General features: G+C 37.7%; 1 protein-coding gene across 1 annotated transcript in view; it reads right to left on the reverse strand.

The window, feature by feature from the left end:
• The window catches only part of LAMA2 (laminin subunit alpha 2), a 408,847-nt gene that overhangs the window by 35,709 nt on the left and 353,981 nt on the right, over positions 1-19,157 (reverse strand). The window contains exons 44-49 of the mRNA XM_075444852.1: positions 18,675-18,857; positions 15,805-15,959; positions 14,034-14,177; positions 12,984-13,117; positions 6,464-6,623; positions 1,524-1,648 (exon numbers count right to left, since the gene is read on the reverse strand). Of these exons, the coding sequence (XP_075300967.1) occupies positions 1,524-1,648; positions 6,464-6,623; positions 12,984-13,117; positions 14,034-14,177; positions 15,805-15,959; positions 18,675-18,857 (901 nt within the window). The remainder of the gene's footprint in view (positions 1-1,523; positions 1,649-6,463; positions 6,624-12,983; positions 13,118-14,033; positions 14,178-15,804; positions 15,960-18,674; positions 18,858-19,157) is intronic.

Below are 19,157 nucleotides of genomic sequence, written 5' to 3' on the forward strand. Positions count from 1 at the left end.
ACAGAAAAGATCAGGCATTGAGTTTGTCTGATATGATTTTTATGATGGACTGTTTGTCCATTTCTCTCACGTGGATCAAGCATCTGCAAGACAGCAATTTTTTGGTTTAATCACAACTGTCATTGAATTTGAACAAGGGACCTTCATGTGAAATATTGGCCAGGCACATGTTTCCCATTTATCCTTGCACACATAAAAGCATCTTCAATGTAGTCCTCTCACCTTCCATAGCTACATTTAACGGTTAAGTTTTTGCAGTTAGATTTTGCAGGAGAACAGGACTCCTGGTACTGGAACAATGGGTTAAAATAAAAGGGAGCTTTTAACACAGTTTTCTGCAAATCTCAAATCCAGCATTCATTTTTTCAGTCTCCCTCTCACCTACCTCTACTCCAAGCAAGCAGATCTACACTATCACTAATGAATGAGAAAATTAAATTTAGGCAGACACACATGAAGGTTTAGGCATTTCCATTAGGACTTTCTTGGAGATGAAATGCCTATGTCTGTTATCATGCTCCTTAAATTTCCACCTAAGTGTCAAGGGCCTACAGCTGGAGTCAAGGAAATCCTCTAGTATTTCCAAAATCATTTCAGTTCACAACTGTTAATTTCCATCACTTTCAAAGGGCTAAGCCTTAGCTCTACACCATATACTGATAATGCCAAATTCACTAAAAAACAGGGCATCTAAGACAACTGTGCTGCTTTCATGCAGTGGGTCACTGTGAAAGCCATAAACAAGGATGCGAGAGACCCAGAGTCTGTCTTCCCAGGCCTGTGCTGTAGTATCGGGTGGTGCTTCTGTGTAAGGGCCCTCAGCTTTCGAAGCTGAGACATGGCACAGCAAAGTGTTTGAGATGGGTTTGGTGAGAAAGAGGCATGAAGATCACAGCTCTCTGGGGACAGGGAGACATCTGGAAAGGAAGTAACTTACATTGTTTTAAAATTCCTGAAGAGAGTGCTGAGCCTACACATGTGAATCCTGGTCCTCCCTGGATGGGCCACTTACCCTACGTGGAACCACAGGTCACCGACTGGGACAGGATTTACCATTTTTTTTCGAGAACAGAAAGACCTTTTCCCTGTGGGGGTGTCTGCTCACTACACTGGTGGCTGTGAAAGCCACCTCGAGGCACCTGACTTTGCCCCATGCTGCGTAAGAGGCGCAGGCACCCCCACCACAGCTGTCTGTGAGCCAGACCCCGTCCCACTGTGGATCTCACCCTCTCCCATGTTTTGACTCATCCCAGTTACTGGTTCGCAGGAGCCTTTCCATCACAACACTGTTACATTGTCTTAATTCTGTTAAGATACCGACCATATCTACAACCCAGATTGGCAGTTTCCCTCTTGGTGTAGTTGCAGCCTAACTTTGTATGTCGTACAACTCGCAGCATTGCAGACAGACCACAGCTGTCTACGGGAACTTGATGGCTGCCGTGGAAATTCCCGCTGCCTGCCACAGAATGCAGTGGTCACCACCAGCAAAGGAGCATGAAAGCAGTCAGTGCGTCACCTACCTGACGGCACAGCCTTTGCAGTCACCTTCGATATCCCTGAAATTCCACAGTCCTATGGGCTTGCTGTCCAGAAACGTCTCACCCATGCAGCCAGTGAAGGTGGTGACTCTTACAGCATCTGACTTCTGCAAGAGAAAACAGAAAGCTCATTAGAATTCAATTTGAAGTGATCTACTGTGTCTGAAATCAAAACTGGTATGAAAATCACGAATATCAGAAGATGCTTCATTATTTTAAATATAAATAGTAATAATTAATCTGAAAGTCCTCCTGTTAAACAACTGATCAGCAAAAATGTGAGCAAAACTTCGTATCAGTCAGGGTGGAAAAGCCCATTTATATGAGACTTTTGGGAAGACCTAGGCAGAATGATTCCCAGAGAACGAGGAGCGGCCCTGGTTTCCATGTCACCATCAGACTTCCTGACTATTTCGAGAGCTGCCTACTCCCACTTGTTCAAGGTCTATCTAGGTTTTTGTTTAAGACTTTGTAGAAAGGACTATGAAGAATCTTGCCTGAAATATAATAAGCAAAATGTTTCCACTGTAATTAATGCTCAAAAGCCTGGAAATTGAGCAGATCATCCAAGTTAAAAGACCAACTGTGAGCTCAACTGGCTACACCTGTAAAGTTCATGCTGAATTTGGATGCGTGAAAAGTGCAGATGGCAAAGCAATTAAAACTCATATCCCATCAAAACTCATTAAACTAGGGTCACGCACATGGGGTAATGCTCATTAGATCATAACGTGGTACCATGATCAAGGTAGTAATGTTTGACAGTACAGAGAGTACTCAGCTCAAAATTATCCTTCTAAAAATACCTAGTTTCATTTAAATTTCACTTCATCAATATGAGCTGATTGAAAATCTATATACTTAGCTATTTGAGATAGACAAGCACCTGCTGTTTTCCATACAGCAATTACGAATATTAAGATCTTGCAAGAGAATATGGAGAAGTGCAACTTGAAAACATTCAAGGAAAAGTATGACTCAAAAGACTTAATGTGCTGGTGATATTTTCCAGGGTAATTGGGAAGGTTTTAATTAGCAACAAGTATGAACTTAATGTCACTTCTGAGAAATTCATGACATCTAAGTATCATAGTCTTCTACTCAAGTTGGGTGAAAGATGTTTTTAAAAACTGAAAATGAACCTTCTTTTTCAATACATTGCAAATACTCATGAAAAAAGAGATGTGGACAAAATCCCAGCACAAATCTAAAGCACTCTAAAACCCAATAATATGAAAAAACAGATTTCTGAGACAAAGATTTAAAAAAATCTCAGTGACCTTGATAAATGTCCAAGGAGCTTCAAGGTTTGAGAAAAGAGTCTCAGTCAAGGTCTTCATTTTTTTGAGCCCAACAACTGTACCACATGATGACAAAAACTCCCAGGCAAGTAAAATTATAATTTATCTTGTAATTCACAGACTGTATCCAAACAGAGCAAGTCTGATAGTGTTTAAACCCCTGAACTGCAAATATACCAGCCATACCAAACTTACAGTACCCTGTCTTTCTACCTCTGCCCTTGTCTTTATTTACCTGGAGAAGAAGAAAAAAAAATTTAGGATGATTTTCCTGACTAAGATGAAAAAATGGAGAATTCTCCAGAAAATATCCGGAGAACTCTTCTGAGGTTGAAAACGGCTGTTCCAGCATCAGATTTTTGCAGCATCCATAATTCCTGTTCCTGTTCAGCTTCACACCACATGTTGAATCCTACAACTGTCTTACATGCTGACTTGTGCTCACTACCCACCTCTGCCTCATTGTACCTAACTAAAGGCAAAAAGAAAAACATTTAGGAAAGCGTTCAGATTTAAACGCCACTGTGTTCCAGGTCCTTTTGTTTACCCTGAAACATCGAGAACCCTTGAACCTTTTTCCCTCTAGAGATTCTGCTAAATCTCTTTTTCCTAAATACATGCTTCACAAAGCTTCATTGTTAAGTAATTCTTCTTGAATAAGTATTATTCAAATACTGGTAGCATTTAAGTATAAAATAAATAACCGAATAATTTATTAACATATATTTATAATTTAACTACAACTAACAAAACATGAAGTAAAATAGTACATATGATCTCTCTTTACACCTTTGCCACACTTTTTCTACCATCAAACTGTAATACTAAGAGCTCTTTTTTAACAATAAAATATTTATAAAACTTAAAGCTAGAGATGGTATCGAGTAAACCACACATTTTTATTAGTCTAATATGACAGCTTTGCTGCAGAAATTAGGACTAGGTACAAGACTACTTTATGCCGCGGCACAGAACAGCTGTTGCTGAATTTCTGTATCATCTTTGATTCTCTGGCTTCCTAATGTAAACACCAGATTTTTTTTTTTAAGTGGGATTCAGGTGAGAGGTCTGGTCTGGGAGTTTTGGTGTTCTAGAGCTATGCAAATATAAATGGTATTACTATGTTTCAGTACTTGCTCCACTTGTCTTCTGATAACTCAAAAGTGAAACCCAAAATAAAATGAAAATAAGGTTTGCGTTTAGGCTGGCATTTCAGGTTGAAGCTTAACGACTCCTTTGCAGGATCACCCAAAGAAAACAAGACAAAAACCTCCTGACCATGCATTTCTAGGGTCTCAACTGAGTCAGAGAAATTTAAATATTGAGTAAACCAGACTCTCAAGTGATTTCTAAATGCCTATCTATGAAATGATTTGTCTAATCATAATTCTGGCACTTATGATTGTTACCTGAGCCCGTCTGTCTTCCCGAGCCTGCAGTCAGACTCTAAGAGTTGTGCGTTTTAGTGAGGTGGGCAGACACACAGAGGCTCTGTAGCCTTTACGGACTGGTGTGCTTGGGCCTTTGGTCATCGCAGCTACACAGCACTGCAAGCACTGAATAGTCCCGATGCAGCCGAGTGGAGTGTTTATTCCACTGAGTTATTATGGTGAGTGAAAGCCAGGACACAATGCCAATGTGATTAAATTTGTTACTGGTGAAAACAACACTAGAAATTAAAATTTATCTGATGTAGCAAAAATCCAAGAATGAAAGAAAGCTAAGCAGTAAATTAGGTGTGGGAGATAAAGTACCTCTCCCCATTTATTTCCATTCCCTTTGAAAAAGCAGATCAAAGGGACAGAGTACAGAAAGCCAGGGAGGCCATTCTGGTTTTGTAAGAGTCACTAATCTCTGCAGTACAGAGCCACTTTTAGCAACTGATGATTCATTAATTTTAGAAATACGTGTCGAGGGTTCTTGTTTAGGGCTAACAGAAGAAGCAAACACCTTTAGTTGCCTCTAGATAGCAAGATGGAAGGTTGAGAGTAAACTGGAACCTCTGTTTCAGGCTGTAACGAGAACATAGAAAGAGGTGACAAAAAGGCTGTTTTTTCTAATGTGTAATTCTCTAAGAAATTCTTTATTTTATTTCCTTACCTATTTCCCATATGAAATCAAACTACGTAAATGAAAACGCATGGCAGTTATTTACACCCTTAAAGTTCGTCAAGAGATCTTAAGATTCATTGCATCTGCATCTTGAGAACTTGAAAATGTTTGTGATTCTTTGTGGATCCATTTTGGTTAAAACAGAGAGAGTAGGTCTGAGTTCTACTACTATGGACTGACTTGCAAATTCCTAGCCCAAAATCTCATGAAATTTTTCCCTGTTCCTGTGAATGCTTGTCAAAGTCAGATACCTCTCACTTAAGTCAGCTGCTAGTTGTGCACGTCTGCTCAGAATTGCTTTTTAGTGTGTGCAGAAGGCATGATCAAGTTCTATATGCAGTTGCCAGGCTGTGCTGCAAAACACATGATATCTTTGAAGCTGAAGCTGGACTTCAAGACACTGATTTCTAGCAAGCGGAATCTACGCTCTCTGTTTCTCTTGTAGCCTCTGATTTTGTCTTTGTCTCTCTTGACATGTGCACCCATACTATTCTCTGTAAGAAAGCTATCTGCATATTCCTAAACCAGAACCATCTAGAAGGCTGAACTTTCTAAAAGCTAGAAAGTTGGACCATAAAATACTGTGCTGTTCAACACCTGAGGACATATACAAACTTTAGCGTAAAAACCAGTTCTTTGAGTTCACTGTTAGGGAAAATCTAAACGTTAGCTTTTTTCCAAGGCTAAATGAGGATTTTTTGGTAATGTTAACATTAAAAAAAAATTAAAATATTGATCAGAAACAAAACAGTTCCTTCTAAATTGTTTTGTAACGAATGCCACTGGAAAACATATATTAATTAGTACTTATTGGAGAACATTTTTTGCTGAAACATTTCCATCTGTTCTATTTGGCATAAATCTGGTAGTTCCCATTAAGTTAAGCAATGTAGAAGCTGCCACCAGAAAAAAGAACAGGCAAAAAGAAGAGAAAATAGATCAGGGATATGATGCAGGTAGCAGTTAAAAAGAAGAGTAGTACAGGGAGGGAAAACAGGTACAAAAATGATGAAAATAAAGCAGAAACACTAAAGGTAGACTGCAAAGGAGGAAGTGATACTGCGGGCACGTGACAAGTAAAAAAAACCCTGAATGCAAAGGAATATATATTGTTATGTGCATTGTTAGGAGACCAGCAAGGTATGGAAACAGAAACGAGTTCCTCTCGCTACGATGCTGCAAGCCTGTCGGGGCAGCAGGGTGCTCAAGGCAAAGCCTCCAGCTGTCCGGCAGGAACCCGTGGTTTGGGCTAAATGCTGCGTCAGTGCAGCCAGCCACCAGGCTTCTGGTTCCAAGTTCGCAGCACTGGCAGAGAAACTTCAGGCCTGTGCACCCGCGCGTCTCGGCAGACCCCAGTAGTCTTTCAGGAGTGCAGGCGTACTGTTTGCTACGAAAGCGCGGGCTACAATGATGCCGGCATACTACAGTTTACTATTTGTACTGTGAGCAATGATGAAAATTGTCCACATAAATAGCCAGTTAATACACTAGCACCAGAGAAGACGTTACCTTTATTTTTTCAGTTAAACCACCAACAAACAGCATGGCGTTAGCGTCTACATCCAGAATGGTATATCCAGGTGGAGAGACGGCACTGAAGGTGGCTGGCACAATGCTGGCTTTGGGACCATCCAGAGCTCGCACCGATATGGTGCCATTTTTTCCAGTCCTAGAGATTTTAACAAAATAATTTAAGCATACAGAGTCAGTAGCTAAATCAAACACAGGAAAAACCTATTTTAGATGGCATCTTTTAATGGAGGCATGTATTACTGATTTGATTATGTTTCATTTTGATATAAATGAAGAGAGTCTTCTGCCTGCGTAAGGTAAAGACATGATCACAGAACCAGGTTTTTTTTCTCACCTCAATGTCCTTTTTGAACAAAATTCATTACACAGACAAAGTGGAACTTTCATCGATTGAAACAAAGAAGTTGCATTTTTTAAATTATTGTGATTAATTTAGTGTTGAGTAATTGTTTCTTGATGTAACAAATGATGCAGGCAAGGTTCCAAATTAAATTTCTGAATTTCATAAAGTTTATTAGATTATGTTTGAACTGAAATGAATGATCATGTGATAAAGTATTTTAAAAATATTTATAAAGTTTGCTTCACTGTGATGCATAGATTTTGCAGTTTCTGCAGTGGAACTCTCTGGCTGCTTATCAAACAGGCACAAACCCCATTATGTTTAAGGATGTTACCTCTCTGTCCTCTATGAATCATATCAAATATTGATGGTAACAACAACAAAAGAATTTACCATTTGTTAATAGTTTCTGCAGCAGTTCGTTTTCTACTCCTTAGGCTACATTAATGTAGTAACTAGCATGGAAAGAGTTTGCTGATGGTTTTACAATAGAAGGAACAGCATACGGAGAGATATGATTCCCCTTTGTCTTTCAGGTATAGAGACAGCTATTTCAAAGGAAACTTGAATCATTTTGAATCCACTGCAATAATCTGATTAATACTACTTTTGCTTACAGTAGCACGGATAGTAGCTTTCCATGGAAAATCTACTACCTACCTAATAACAGTAAACTATTAGGCATTTGTAGTCTCACCATAAATGAGCATTTCCTCCTGGACAGATGGACCATAATCAACACAAGGAATTTCTTATGGAGCCATAACATGACTGTAGAAATAAGCATGGTGTGTGACCCAAATCCTGCCATGTGGAGATGAAGCATCTAGTATGTTCTGTAATGTGGTGGAGGAGTGGCTGGGAGATGGGGCAGGCAAGGGAGATCACGTACTGTGGATTTATGGATAACTTGGGACATTGCTGCTTTATCGCATGTTTAATAGGATGCTGGATTTCCCATGACCATTGTCACGTTAATTTGGAAATTCTTAACATGGATGGCTGATGTTGCAACCCTAAATAGCACGAAAGCACTCAGCATGGATACCAATATTACACGGAACTTTTCTAAGCTACATGCTTGATACTTAATATGGAAACACACCATTTTAAACAAAACTTGTTTTCTTTTTCTGTAACAGTTTACAAAGAGCGTATACCTACTGAGAGTGACAGCCCATGTTTTAAATTACGAGTGGTATTTCGCTGGCAACCTGATTAGACTAAAAATTGCTCAGTACCCGTTCTCAAGCTAGACAAAACAGATTTTTCTCAGAAAACAGATTTTACATCCATATTTGTGAAAAAGCTTTCTAAGGAAGGGAAGGAAGCCAATTAAACAGAGGTGATAAAATTCACCCAGAAGTTCCACATGTAGCTTTCCTAGATGAAAAGTTACATACTCATCCTATCAAGATACTGTCAAGTCACAGCCAGAAAGTAAAAAAAAAAAAGAAAGAAAAAAAAAAAAATCCCTTTGATTTTCTACAGTCCTGAACTTTGCTGCATGCAAAGTTGCAAAATTGTTTTTTGTCTAATTAGGAAAAAAAAAAAAAAGATTGGCTTGGGGTATTGAAGTAACAAGCAAACTAAAAGTTAAAAGCATATCTTTCAGCAAGAACTGTCATTACTGTTAAATACAGCTTTACTTGAAGAACTTACATTTAGAGCACAGCAAGGAAGACTGCATAATAACTTAGGCTACTGAATAAACTAAATACAGATATTGCTATCCTGTACTTACAGAATTCCTGGATTTAGAAAGTTTACTGCCCAGGGCTCTGAGGGTGGAAAAATCCTGTAAGACTATGCATTTTATGTCTAAAAAGCACTCTGCAGAAATTTCTTTGGCTCAGAACCTCAGAACCTATTATCCAAAAAAGAGAATAAGTTGAAAGTTTTCTTATGAAATAACATAGAACTGGGAAAAAAGCCACTTAAATTAAAAAAAAAGGCAAAAAAAGATTTAGTTGAGACGTTTCAGTTTTGATAAATTTCTCCTGGAAGTGAAGCAGGGTTGGAAAGTAATTTTGAGGGTTTCCAGTCAATTGGGAATACTTTTATAGATCTGTGCTGCCTTGCCTGCTTTGTAGTCAGGGATCTCAAGGCTTTCAATGTGAAAAAATACATATTTGCAAAAAACTCCCAGAGCTTTTCAATCACCCACACGTAGCTTGATCCAGCAGCTCTCGAAACCACATGGATTGGACTCTCAGTTTCCTGAGGAATCTCCTAAGTGACATCTGGGGTACGCGAGCATGTAGTTGCTCCAAATCATTTTGAAGAAGTGGGTTAAAGCCATCCACATTATTCTAAATGATTTTTTTTTTAAATTTCCTTTTAATGACAATATTTTATCTTTTATTCCAAAACCAACTGAATGCTAAGTAGATAGCTTCCTGTGCAGCAGAAATTCCAAATTTTTACTTTATTTTTTTTCAGGTTTATTGATGTGAAGGATAGAAGTTCTCAATGTAGTAATTATTGAAAGACTAACAGTTGCTAAAGACATTTTTTTAAACAGCTTAAGTTTGATGCTCTCTGAAAGAAAGTCATTGGCACTTTCAATCTATATTGTGCTGAAATGAAGATTCCAGTTTAAAAACATCCAAGTGCAATAATGCAGTCTGCACTGAGCAGACTGACACTTTTTAGGGTGTCTAATATGTCACAAATAGGGTAGATGTCTTTCATCTTCAAACAGAGTGAAATGCTAACAATGGAGTCTCTTCCATAAATAATTCTATCTTATTTAGAGGACAATTGAGCTTGAAGAAAGAACTTGGCTAACTTGACAGCAAAAAGACATTGCCATCCTGTTCATGACAAGTCTTCAGGTTAGAAGATATTGTTCTAGTGATAGTCAGTTCTGCAACGCTTGTGGATTAGAGAAGATATACCAGCGCTGTGTGGCTGATCATCTGAAAAATTTACATAATGCCGTGCATGTAGGTTTTGCCTTTAGGAGATACATGATGTAAATGAGATCACTTTTGCAAGTCATCAACATTAGGTTACAAAATACCATGGAGAAACCTCTTCTCCTTGACCCCTTCAGAGCACCAAAAATCTTCACTGGAAAGTACGGCTTATGTTTGCCACAACAGTTTAAGACTGAATTCTTGCTGAGCTGGACTGGATGTGTCTACAGTGAACTTGTGATTCAAGCATCCTTTTTCCTCAAAGGAAGGGTGCTGCTTAAACTCTGTCATTAACAATTAAAACAATGACAATACTTAAATCACACCTGATTAAAGTCACAACTAATCAGGTCTCGCTCCTAACTGAGGCCTGCTGAAGTCACGTGACATTGTTTCACTGATTTAGTGAGACTCAAAAATATTCTATCACCTATTTGACGGTTTCACAAAATCATAGAATCATAGAAAGTTTTGGGTCGGAAGGGACCCCTAGAGGTCATCTAGTCCAACCCCCCTGCAGCGAGCAGGGACACCGTTAACTAGATCAGGTTGCTCAGAGCCCCGTCCAACCTGGTCTTGAATGTTTCCAGGGATGGGGCCTCCACTACCTCTCTGGGCAACCCATTCCAGTGTTTCACCACCCTCATTGTAAAGAATTTCTTCCTTATATCCAGCCTAAACCTACCCTGTTTTAGTTTAAAACCATTACCCCTCGTCCTGTCACTGCTGTCTCTACTAAAAAGATTGTCTCCATCTTTCCTACAGGCTCCCTTTAAGTACTGAAATGCTGCAATCAGGTCTCCCCGCAGCCTTCTCTTCTCCAGGCTGAACAAGCCCAACTCTCTCAGTTGACATTGCTTGCATGTTGCAAACGTGCTTTAAATTATTTTGTCACATACTGTTATGCCATTTTCCTTTGTTAAATGATACTTTGATTGATTGCAGTTCTTGATGCCAATCAGATTTGTTTCTATAAGAGGGTAAGTAACTCTGTAAGTGACATTGGTTATATTCCTGTACCATCAAAGTATAGGGAATTCCTATAGGAATTCCTACAGGCGTAAAAAAATTCTACTTCAATTCCATAAAAAATATATTAAATATTTCCATGATAACCTCTGCATATACAATAAAATGCAAAGTATTAGTAGATTTTAAACAAAAAGGTGACGAAAATTAAAAGAGTCCCTGGAAAACAGATGCACATTGGATTTTGGCACAGACATTAACTGAACTGAACGTCTCTGATCATTAGTCAACAGCCAGCTTTTACATATTTAGATTTCATTCAGTATGCTGAGTGACCTTGAGAATTTCACAAGCTGTGTGCCACCACATCTCCTCTTTTTAAGACCCTTTTGGATCCTTTATTAAGAACTGCTATCAACCTTTAAACCTACCATATCATTCTTATTGTGTGTCAATACCTGTCACCACTGAAATCAGTGGCAAAATTCAGTAAGGCCAGAATTTCATCTTATGTACGCATTCTAAGTGGATGCCCTGCTCCAGCTGCTCAGGCAGCTCTGTCAGGTTGCTGAAAAAGTCTGTGGCTGGAACTGAGCAGAAATTTAGGGAAAAAAGGTGAGGGAATGAAATGAAAAAACTGTTCAGTAGCTTATGACGGGAGTCAGAGGAGAATTAGCAAATGGACTAAAATATTCAAAGCTGAAGAATCTTCAGCAGGGTATGTGATTTAATGAAGCCTATCTCGAGAATGCAAAACAGTCCAGAGTTCTTCATCTTAATCCCACAAATCCAAATAGTGTCTCTGCAACGTAATTCTCCTAAACACTGCTCTGTACTTCAGACTTGTGCGGCTGTAATTATTCTAAATTGCTGATCCAGTGGTTTGTTCAAAACTAATGGCACGCACACCCTATATATCCAGAACAACCAACTTAATAGGCAGTGCGCTTTTGTAGGATGTGTGAATTTTTATACCATGTCCTGGCTCCATATTCTGCTGAAGCAGCTTTCTTGTAAATGAAAGTCTGGCATTACTGTGTCATGAAGCTATTTTGGTATGCATAATATGAACTGGTGAAGAATTCAACAATTTGTATTGTATCCCAGTTTGTATTTTCCGAGCAATAAGGTGTCATTAAGCCAGCTTCTGGAGATGTTCCCATAATTTTATCTAATTCTCTGCTCTGAATGGCTGATTTCTGTGATTTCACTAAATTATTTAAACTGGATGTCATTTCTTCCTCTGAGAGCCATGGATGTAACTGGAATTAGAGTGTTTTGTTTTCTTTCTCCTTCTTTCTCTCATTTTCTGACTATATTATCGCTTCTATGTTTAATACTAAGTGAAATTAACTGTAATGATGCAGGAGAAATTACTCAGCTTCATATCAAATTGCAATATAGATGATGTTATCTAAATTACTAAGATCTATTTGGAAGTGGAACACAAATGATATAAAGTTATGTAATCCTTATGCTGTAATTACTTCGCCATATGTCATGTGTTTGCTATTTGAATGGAAAATGTAAGCTTCAACTAACAAATGTGACATTTGGATATTAAGGTATCTATATTTCTAAAGCTCAGAAGCATTCAACAGCTGATCTCAAATGGCAAAGTACAGTTTAACTTTCCAGAATATTTCATCCTTGACTTTTCATAAATGGTATCTCTTTAAATATCTCCAGTTTGAAGAGACATTCTGGCTATGGAAATGACATTTTGAGTAAGACTCAAGATATTGATGTATGACAGACTATTCATTTGCAGTACAGTATCAAGACCAGAATTTCAGAAAAGCTGCCCCTCTTTGAAATTCAAGGAGCAAAGAATAGTAGTTATCTGTTTGAGTGTCAAAACCTGTAATCGATTTTAAAAAGAAGCTTATTGAAGAAGAGAATAGATAGAATGATAGGTAAACAGAAGGGAATATAAGAAGTCATAGACTGTTGGTGCTAGAGGGGAAAGATGTGATGAAAATAAATTCTTGACACAGAACAATTCACATTTCAACAGTAATTGTAGCATATACACTTTTGGTACTATTGGAATTAAGTTCAAAATCTTTTGTTAAACCACACTAGAATTTCTCATATTTATGACATAATATTTTTTTAAAAAGTCGATGTTTCGAACGTAGCAAACATTTCCATCTAAACCTGAGGTATGCCAACTTGAGGACAGTAGATTAGAAGCAGAACTTGTTAATTTTAGCCATTTTTTCTTTGGGAACCAAATCCTGGAAGTGAAATATATACTTGCCTAGAGGCTTCAATCCGGTACCAAAACCCATCATCAATGGTCAGATCTGGATACTCCACCCGTCCAACACCAGATCCCACATCCCACAGGAAGCTCACCTTGCCTTTGCGCATCTCTATGGCCAAGAAGTCAGTCTGCATGTAAAATATGAAATTAGAAGCAATCTCATACTTTAATTAAAGGAAGTTTTCCAGATTTCTTCACATTTCAGAAGGTCTAATGAGGCATCAGAAACAAATATACAGACAGAGAAGTATGAACACTAATTCTCACAGTGGTCTAAAAACAGATTTTCTTTTTCCTGCTTTCAGTGGCTTAAACTAGGAATCTTAAACCAAAGATGGAAAATTACTCCTGTCAGTGATGTGCAGTAAATGGCTCCTAGACTTACAGAAATGTTAATATTGTAGCCATCAACGGAAGGATTTAACTTGGAGTAATGTTGTTTGTAAAACATCCATTGGATGGCAGAAACATGCCAGGATTCTAGGCTAATACATGATGCCATCCAGCCTCTTCATTTTGTATTAGGTAAATAAAATATATATTACAAACTGTTAGAAATAGAATACTTTTCCCATTTACTGAATTATCATTGATTATTCTGGAAGTTTGTCTGCTATAGGGCTCATGGGAAACCGAATCATTCATCATTTCTATGCTTGGAATGGTAGTCTTAAAATTACAATAAATAAGAACTTTGACTGATGCAAGATGATTAGCTACTTTATTCCCAAGGGAAAACCCACAACCAACCCCAAAATTACCCTGGTTGCACTGTTAATTTTAAAGCTCTAATGTAGTCCATGTACAAATCTTCCATTTCATATTTAGTTGAAATAAAAAAAAAATAAAAAAATTATTTTCTGGTCATATTTTAGAAGTCCCTATATTAATACTAAAGACAGCAAATGTCTAGATTATCTTAGACCCTCTACTACTGCTTTGAAGCCTCTAGGAGGGGAAAAAAAGTCTTTCTCATCTTCTTTCTTTGTCAGTAGTCTGATTTGATTGAGCAACGCTGACATGAAAAGCAGGAGACAGACTTACAAACTTGGCACTTCCAAGGTAAAAAAGCAGGTTGTCAGCAACTACAGTCTTCACATTGACAATGACGGTGTTGTATGTTCCCTTCTTTATTTCTGGTCTGTATGTGCGAATACAATTGCCTCCAGAGGACACGGATACTTTGATCTTCAAAAAAAGCATAGCAGAAAGAATTCAGTTTACTGCTTATCATTCCAGAATTAACTTTAGATGCTTCCAATTAATTAAAAGCACATTACACTTTCTTTTTTCTTCCTTCCCATTTATGTATTACACGTACCAGGAAGTTGCTTAGGTATGCACAGGAGGTAGAAATGGAATTGTCTTTCTGGGATTGTTTATTAAAAGGCAGTAAAAGCTTTTTTTGGCATTCAGATTTGAATGGACGAACAATATGGACTAAAAATAGCTAGAAGATATGCTGGTCTGATGCACACAGCAGTGGAATTCTAGTAGTAGAGATAGTTTATAAGTGGAATGTGTAGCCAGGAAAATAAGCAGCACTCCTGAACGGATTACAGCACCTTGCTATCAGGTAGACAGGATGATCTGGTTTTTCCTTATAATATCTTTCATTATGTCAATTTAAGACACCTTTTAACACTTATTTTTAAAGCAACAGTTGTGTCTATCACTGCTTTTACATAGCCCCTAATGGAGTTGGTATTCGTAATTAAGTTGCATTTTCACAGCTGAATGACACAGGCATCTGGATGTATGTGCTAGTTTCCTCAGGCTCTGAGCACAGATAAAAACAATATACTCTTCACTTTCATAATGCCGGAATGCGCATAATGAGAGTACAATGGCATTTCAATTCCAGCTAGACATGTTTATGTATTGGAGTAGATGTACGTAAGGGTATCACCTTATGCTTAGGGCACACTTTGTCAAAAAGGAGATCCATTATATGACCAAACTCACAATTTCCCTATCTCAGAAATGCTGAGCAGTTAAGTACTTCAAAGCCTTCAGACAGAAGACGACTACACCAAAACCATATCATCACTGCAGCCTGTCTTTCTATTGTGGTCAAATTTCATCCAGTATATGGAATACACTTCTTTCCCAGGATCCTACTATTCTGTAGATTTTTTTTTTCCAGTCATTTTCCAGGAAGTTTTCTGAAGTACCATCTTCAAGAATTTTTTTCCTTTTGCTACATTAGATCACAAGCTGAATAACCTTGGTATTAACTAGCTGATCCTCGAGTTTAGATTATTACTGAGTCAGGGAGATGGACTCCGAACTCATTAAATGGACTGGAAATACAGTCTTAACTCAAGCTTGCGTCCTCAGAACTGCTACTGGACAAAGAAAGCCAAGAATACGGGAAAAGCAAATATACTCCGCAGTTTCAGTGAGTTTGAGATGGTGTTATTCTCAAATAATTCAAGTTCCATGAAATGAAATCAGGGGATTAGTATCAGTGCTGAGGCAAAAAACCACATTTTTGCTTTCACAAAAAATCAATGATGTTGTGACTCTTCTGCTGTACTATCATCCACAATACTTCTTAATTAATAACCTTTCCAGATATGTTGCTACATATGTTATTCATTTAACAAGGGCATGTTTAAAATGAAGAAACAAGACAGAGAATGAAAATCATCAGAATATTCTCTGATTATCTGAGAAATTATACTCCATTATTTGCTCTCTTTACACATGTCTAGAACTGGGAAGGATTCACCCGGTGGAAGAGAAATAGAAAAGTAGAAAATAAAATCCTAGCAATACTCAGAAGGTCGTCTTACTGAGTAAGAGGGCTTACCGAATTGGCTTGCTTCCGAGCTTGGTTTATCAGTTCTTTTATCTGAGAAATGTTTTTCCCTAAGTTATCCTGAAGTTCTTTGATTGGCTTGATTTTATCTAGCAGGCGATCTGCTTCCTTTTCTAGGGTTTTAATACTGGAATCTGCATCAGCAACTTCATAAGAAAGAAAAAATCAGAGTTTTAGAGAAGAGTGGCAGGGAGTAATTATACATTGCAACAATAAAATCCTAGAAAATTCTGCATACACAATGCTCAGGTGATTGTATACACTACCACAACGTATACACAGACCAGGAAGTTACCTGAACAGAATAAGATAATTTATGAATATTTAGAATCAAGTTAAAGTAGCAATAGTAGCAAAGGCAGGTGTTAAAGCAGGCTTTTGAGGCAGTGACTATGCTTCAGGTCAGGATGATACTAATGGAAAACATTTCCTGTATCAAAATACACTTACAAATGACACATTTACTTTCTTTTTTTATGAACTCCAATTTTGAAGAAAAATGCTAGATTAATTAAAACTTGTTAGTTTCCGTTAGTAATTTCTGAAACAAGGTTAGAATTAACTTGCGGTTAATTCTTTAATTAATTATAATGAACAGCTGGACGGTGGCTTTATTCTGATCACAAGTTTAAAATCCCATATGCGTACTGAAAGCAGAAAAAAAACCCAACAATGGCGGTAAACTGCAAGTGTTTTCTTTTTTTCAGGTGAATTTAGTAATTTGACCAGGATATTTTTAATCACTTTTTCTTTAAGCTTCAAATGGCTTTTTTTCTCTCAATATACAACCAGTGAACAATGCCCTCTCTGACAATTCATCAGCAGATCTAAGGATTGCAACACTTGGCTAGCATGAGGGTATGAGTTTGTGTGGATGACACCGAAAGAGAAAAACCTGCATTTACCAGAAGAATGTATACTGAATGAAAAGAATAATAGTAATGATAATAATAATGACAATGCTTAGATAAAGCATGAAACTGTGGATATCTAGTTTTTGAATAGTCACCCAGACACTAATACCAAACCTTCAAGATGATTCTTAAGGTTTCACATAAGTGAAACCAATTACCAAGTCACTTCATCTCAGAGCCTTCAAAAAGTAACTATTTAACTATTTCAATCAATGTGAAATGGAGAGCACCATGCAGAAGCTTTGGTGGTAAGCAGTGAATCACTGTTTACTGGAAAAGGCACAATAAAAGCGGCAAGAAAGAAAACGTACGTACTGATTTCTGTAGGCAAGATAGGGAGACAAAGAAAAGAGAAAAAATGGAAGATAATGTAAGAAAATGTTTTAAAGACCGAACACAAAAGTAAAGTAAATTAAGGGACAGGATTAGTCTAGAAAAAATTTATTACCTTTTATATATTGCATAGCTGCAGAATGAGAACTCAGAGCCAGAATTTTGACATACGAGAGACTATGTCTACTTTAGCATGGAGTTGTGAGTGCCAACATACTCACTATATACATCTGGAGTGGTTTACTCTCTATTTACTTTAATCTCATTCTGTAATCTGAGTATCCATTAGCAGTTGGAGAGTGGTAAAAGTGTAATTCTGGAGAATAACTTCCAGTTAAGCTTTATCTGACATGAAAGAGTTTGGAAGTGTTAAGACCACTCCTCAAAGTGAACAAAATAATGGTGACTGAGGACAATCAAGAGATTGACTTCTAAATTATTGCTTCTAACCTCAACTAAAATGCTAACGCACACATAGTCTTAGAATACTTGCGCTGGGACAGATGGCCTGGTCTACAACCAGCAGTGCCAAGAAATTACTGCTTTTAGGCTGCTTCTCAGTTGTTCATCACTACTCTGCCAGAGGTTGTTGCCTCACAGATCTGCTTGTTCCATAACCCACCGTAATTGAAACACTCTGTTTCAATACATAACTACTTTTCATATTGTGTAAACTAGTTTGGACCCGTCTGCCTGATGGGGATTATACCTGTGGCTCACATGTGTACATCAGTTGATGAAGGGTCAGGAACTTGCAATACGCAGGCAGTGACAACCAACCATTGGGATTAACTCCTTTCACTGGCACAGCTACAATCTGAAGAGGATATTTGCCCATAGAATGAGAACGACAGCCTCCTAAACTGGATGTTTTTGGGTGCCCAGCTTCATCAAGCTGACCACAATCTGGGGAGCCCAGGTCAGTTTAGAAATTAGTCCTATGGCAGTTTTGTAAAGACTGGTTTTGTGGTCAGCCGTGGTTGTATACTCCTATATGATGTGTTCCAGTAATCTACAATAAAATGTGTTGTAATTTAGAATTCGATTCTATCCATCATAGCCAAAGTAAAACTGCTAAAGCAATTGTCACATCTGAATAACAGAATTCACTGTCAAAAGAAAAAAGCATACGAAAAACCATTCCCAGGATCTTCTTATTCTCTTTCTTCTCGCGTGTCTTCAGTATTCTACCAAAACAGTAACATATATGACAGAAGTCATGCATTTCTCCCAGAACTGATTATCTGACTGACTGAAGACAGGATTAGTGGATGGAATTTTACCTGATTCAAGGGGTGAATTTCCAGGCATAATCTTTGATCATTCAACTCCTAAATACTTTAGAAAGTACTCTGCAGAACAAATCTATCCACAATATGTTCACCCTGCTGACATTAGCTTTTTTTCCAACTACTAGCAGCAGTCTTTTAACATTTAAAATTCTTTTTATATTAAAGTCAGGAAAATAGAAGTGATAGAGATTTCTTTTATCCCAGCATACTGTAGTAATGCTATGTGAGTGAAATTCTGGAGTGTCTCTCTTTCATTTTCCAATGTGAAATGAAAACCACAACCTAAAAAACCCACCACCAAATGACCTAAAAAAGATCTTACTGTTCTTGATAGGGTCCTTCACAACAGCATTTGTTTTCGCCACATCATCTGCAAGTTTACTATAGTTGTTTCTCAAGCCCAGGAGATTCTGGTTGAGGTCTTTAATCTGGGCCAGGACGTCATTTGCAGTATCGTTGGCTTGTTTTGCTTTATCTTTGGCTGCCTGTACCTTTATAGCTGTATCTGTAGGTAGAAAAGGATAATGAAATGATTGCCTGAAGTACAGAAGTTTCCTTCACACATCTTAAGATCAAAGCTGGGTCAAAATTCTACCATCTTCAACTGTATTGTGTAGTTCTTTGAGAGCTCCTACTTCACATGTAGTAAGACATTACTAATTGTAAGCGTGGATTTCAGAATCTGGCCCTTTATGTCTTTTTTGAAATGTCAGATGCACCTGAAGAAGAGAAAATGCTCCAGCTCCATTTGCATGCAAAGGACAAATAATTTTTATTAGGTAAATATTTGTGCAATTTTGGTTTT

Source organism: Opisthocomus hoazin, chromosome 2, assembly GCF_030867145.1.
Source record: "Opisthocomus hoazin isolate bOpiHoa1 chromosome 2, bOpiHoa1.hap1, whole genome shotgun sequence".
Classification (NCBI taxonomy): Eukaryota; Metazoa; Chordata; class Aves; order Opisthocomiformes; family Opisthocomidae; genus Opisthocomus; species Opisthocomus hoazin.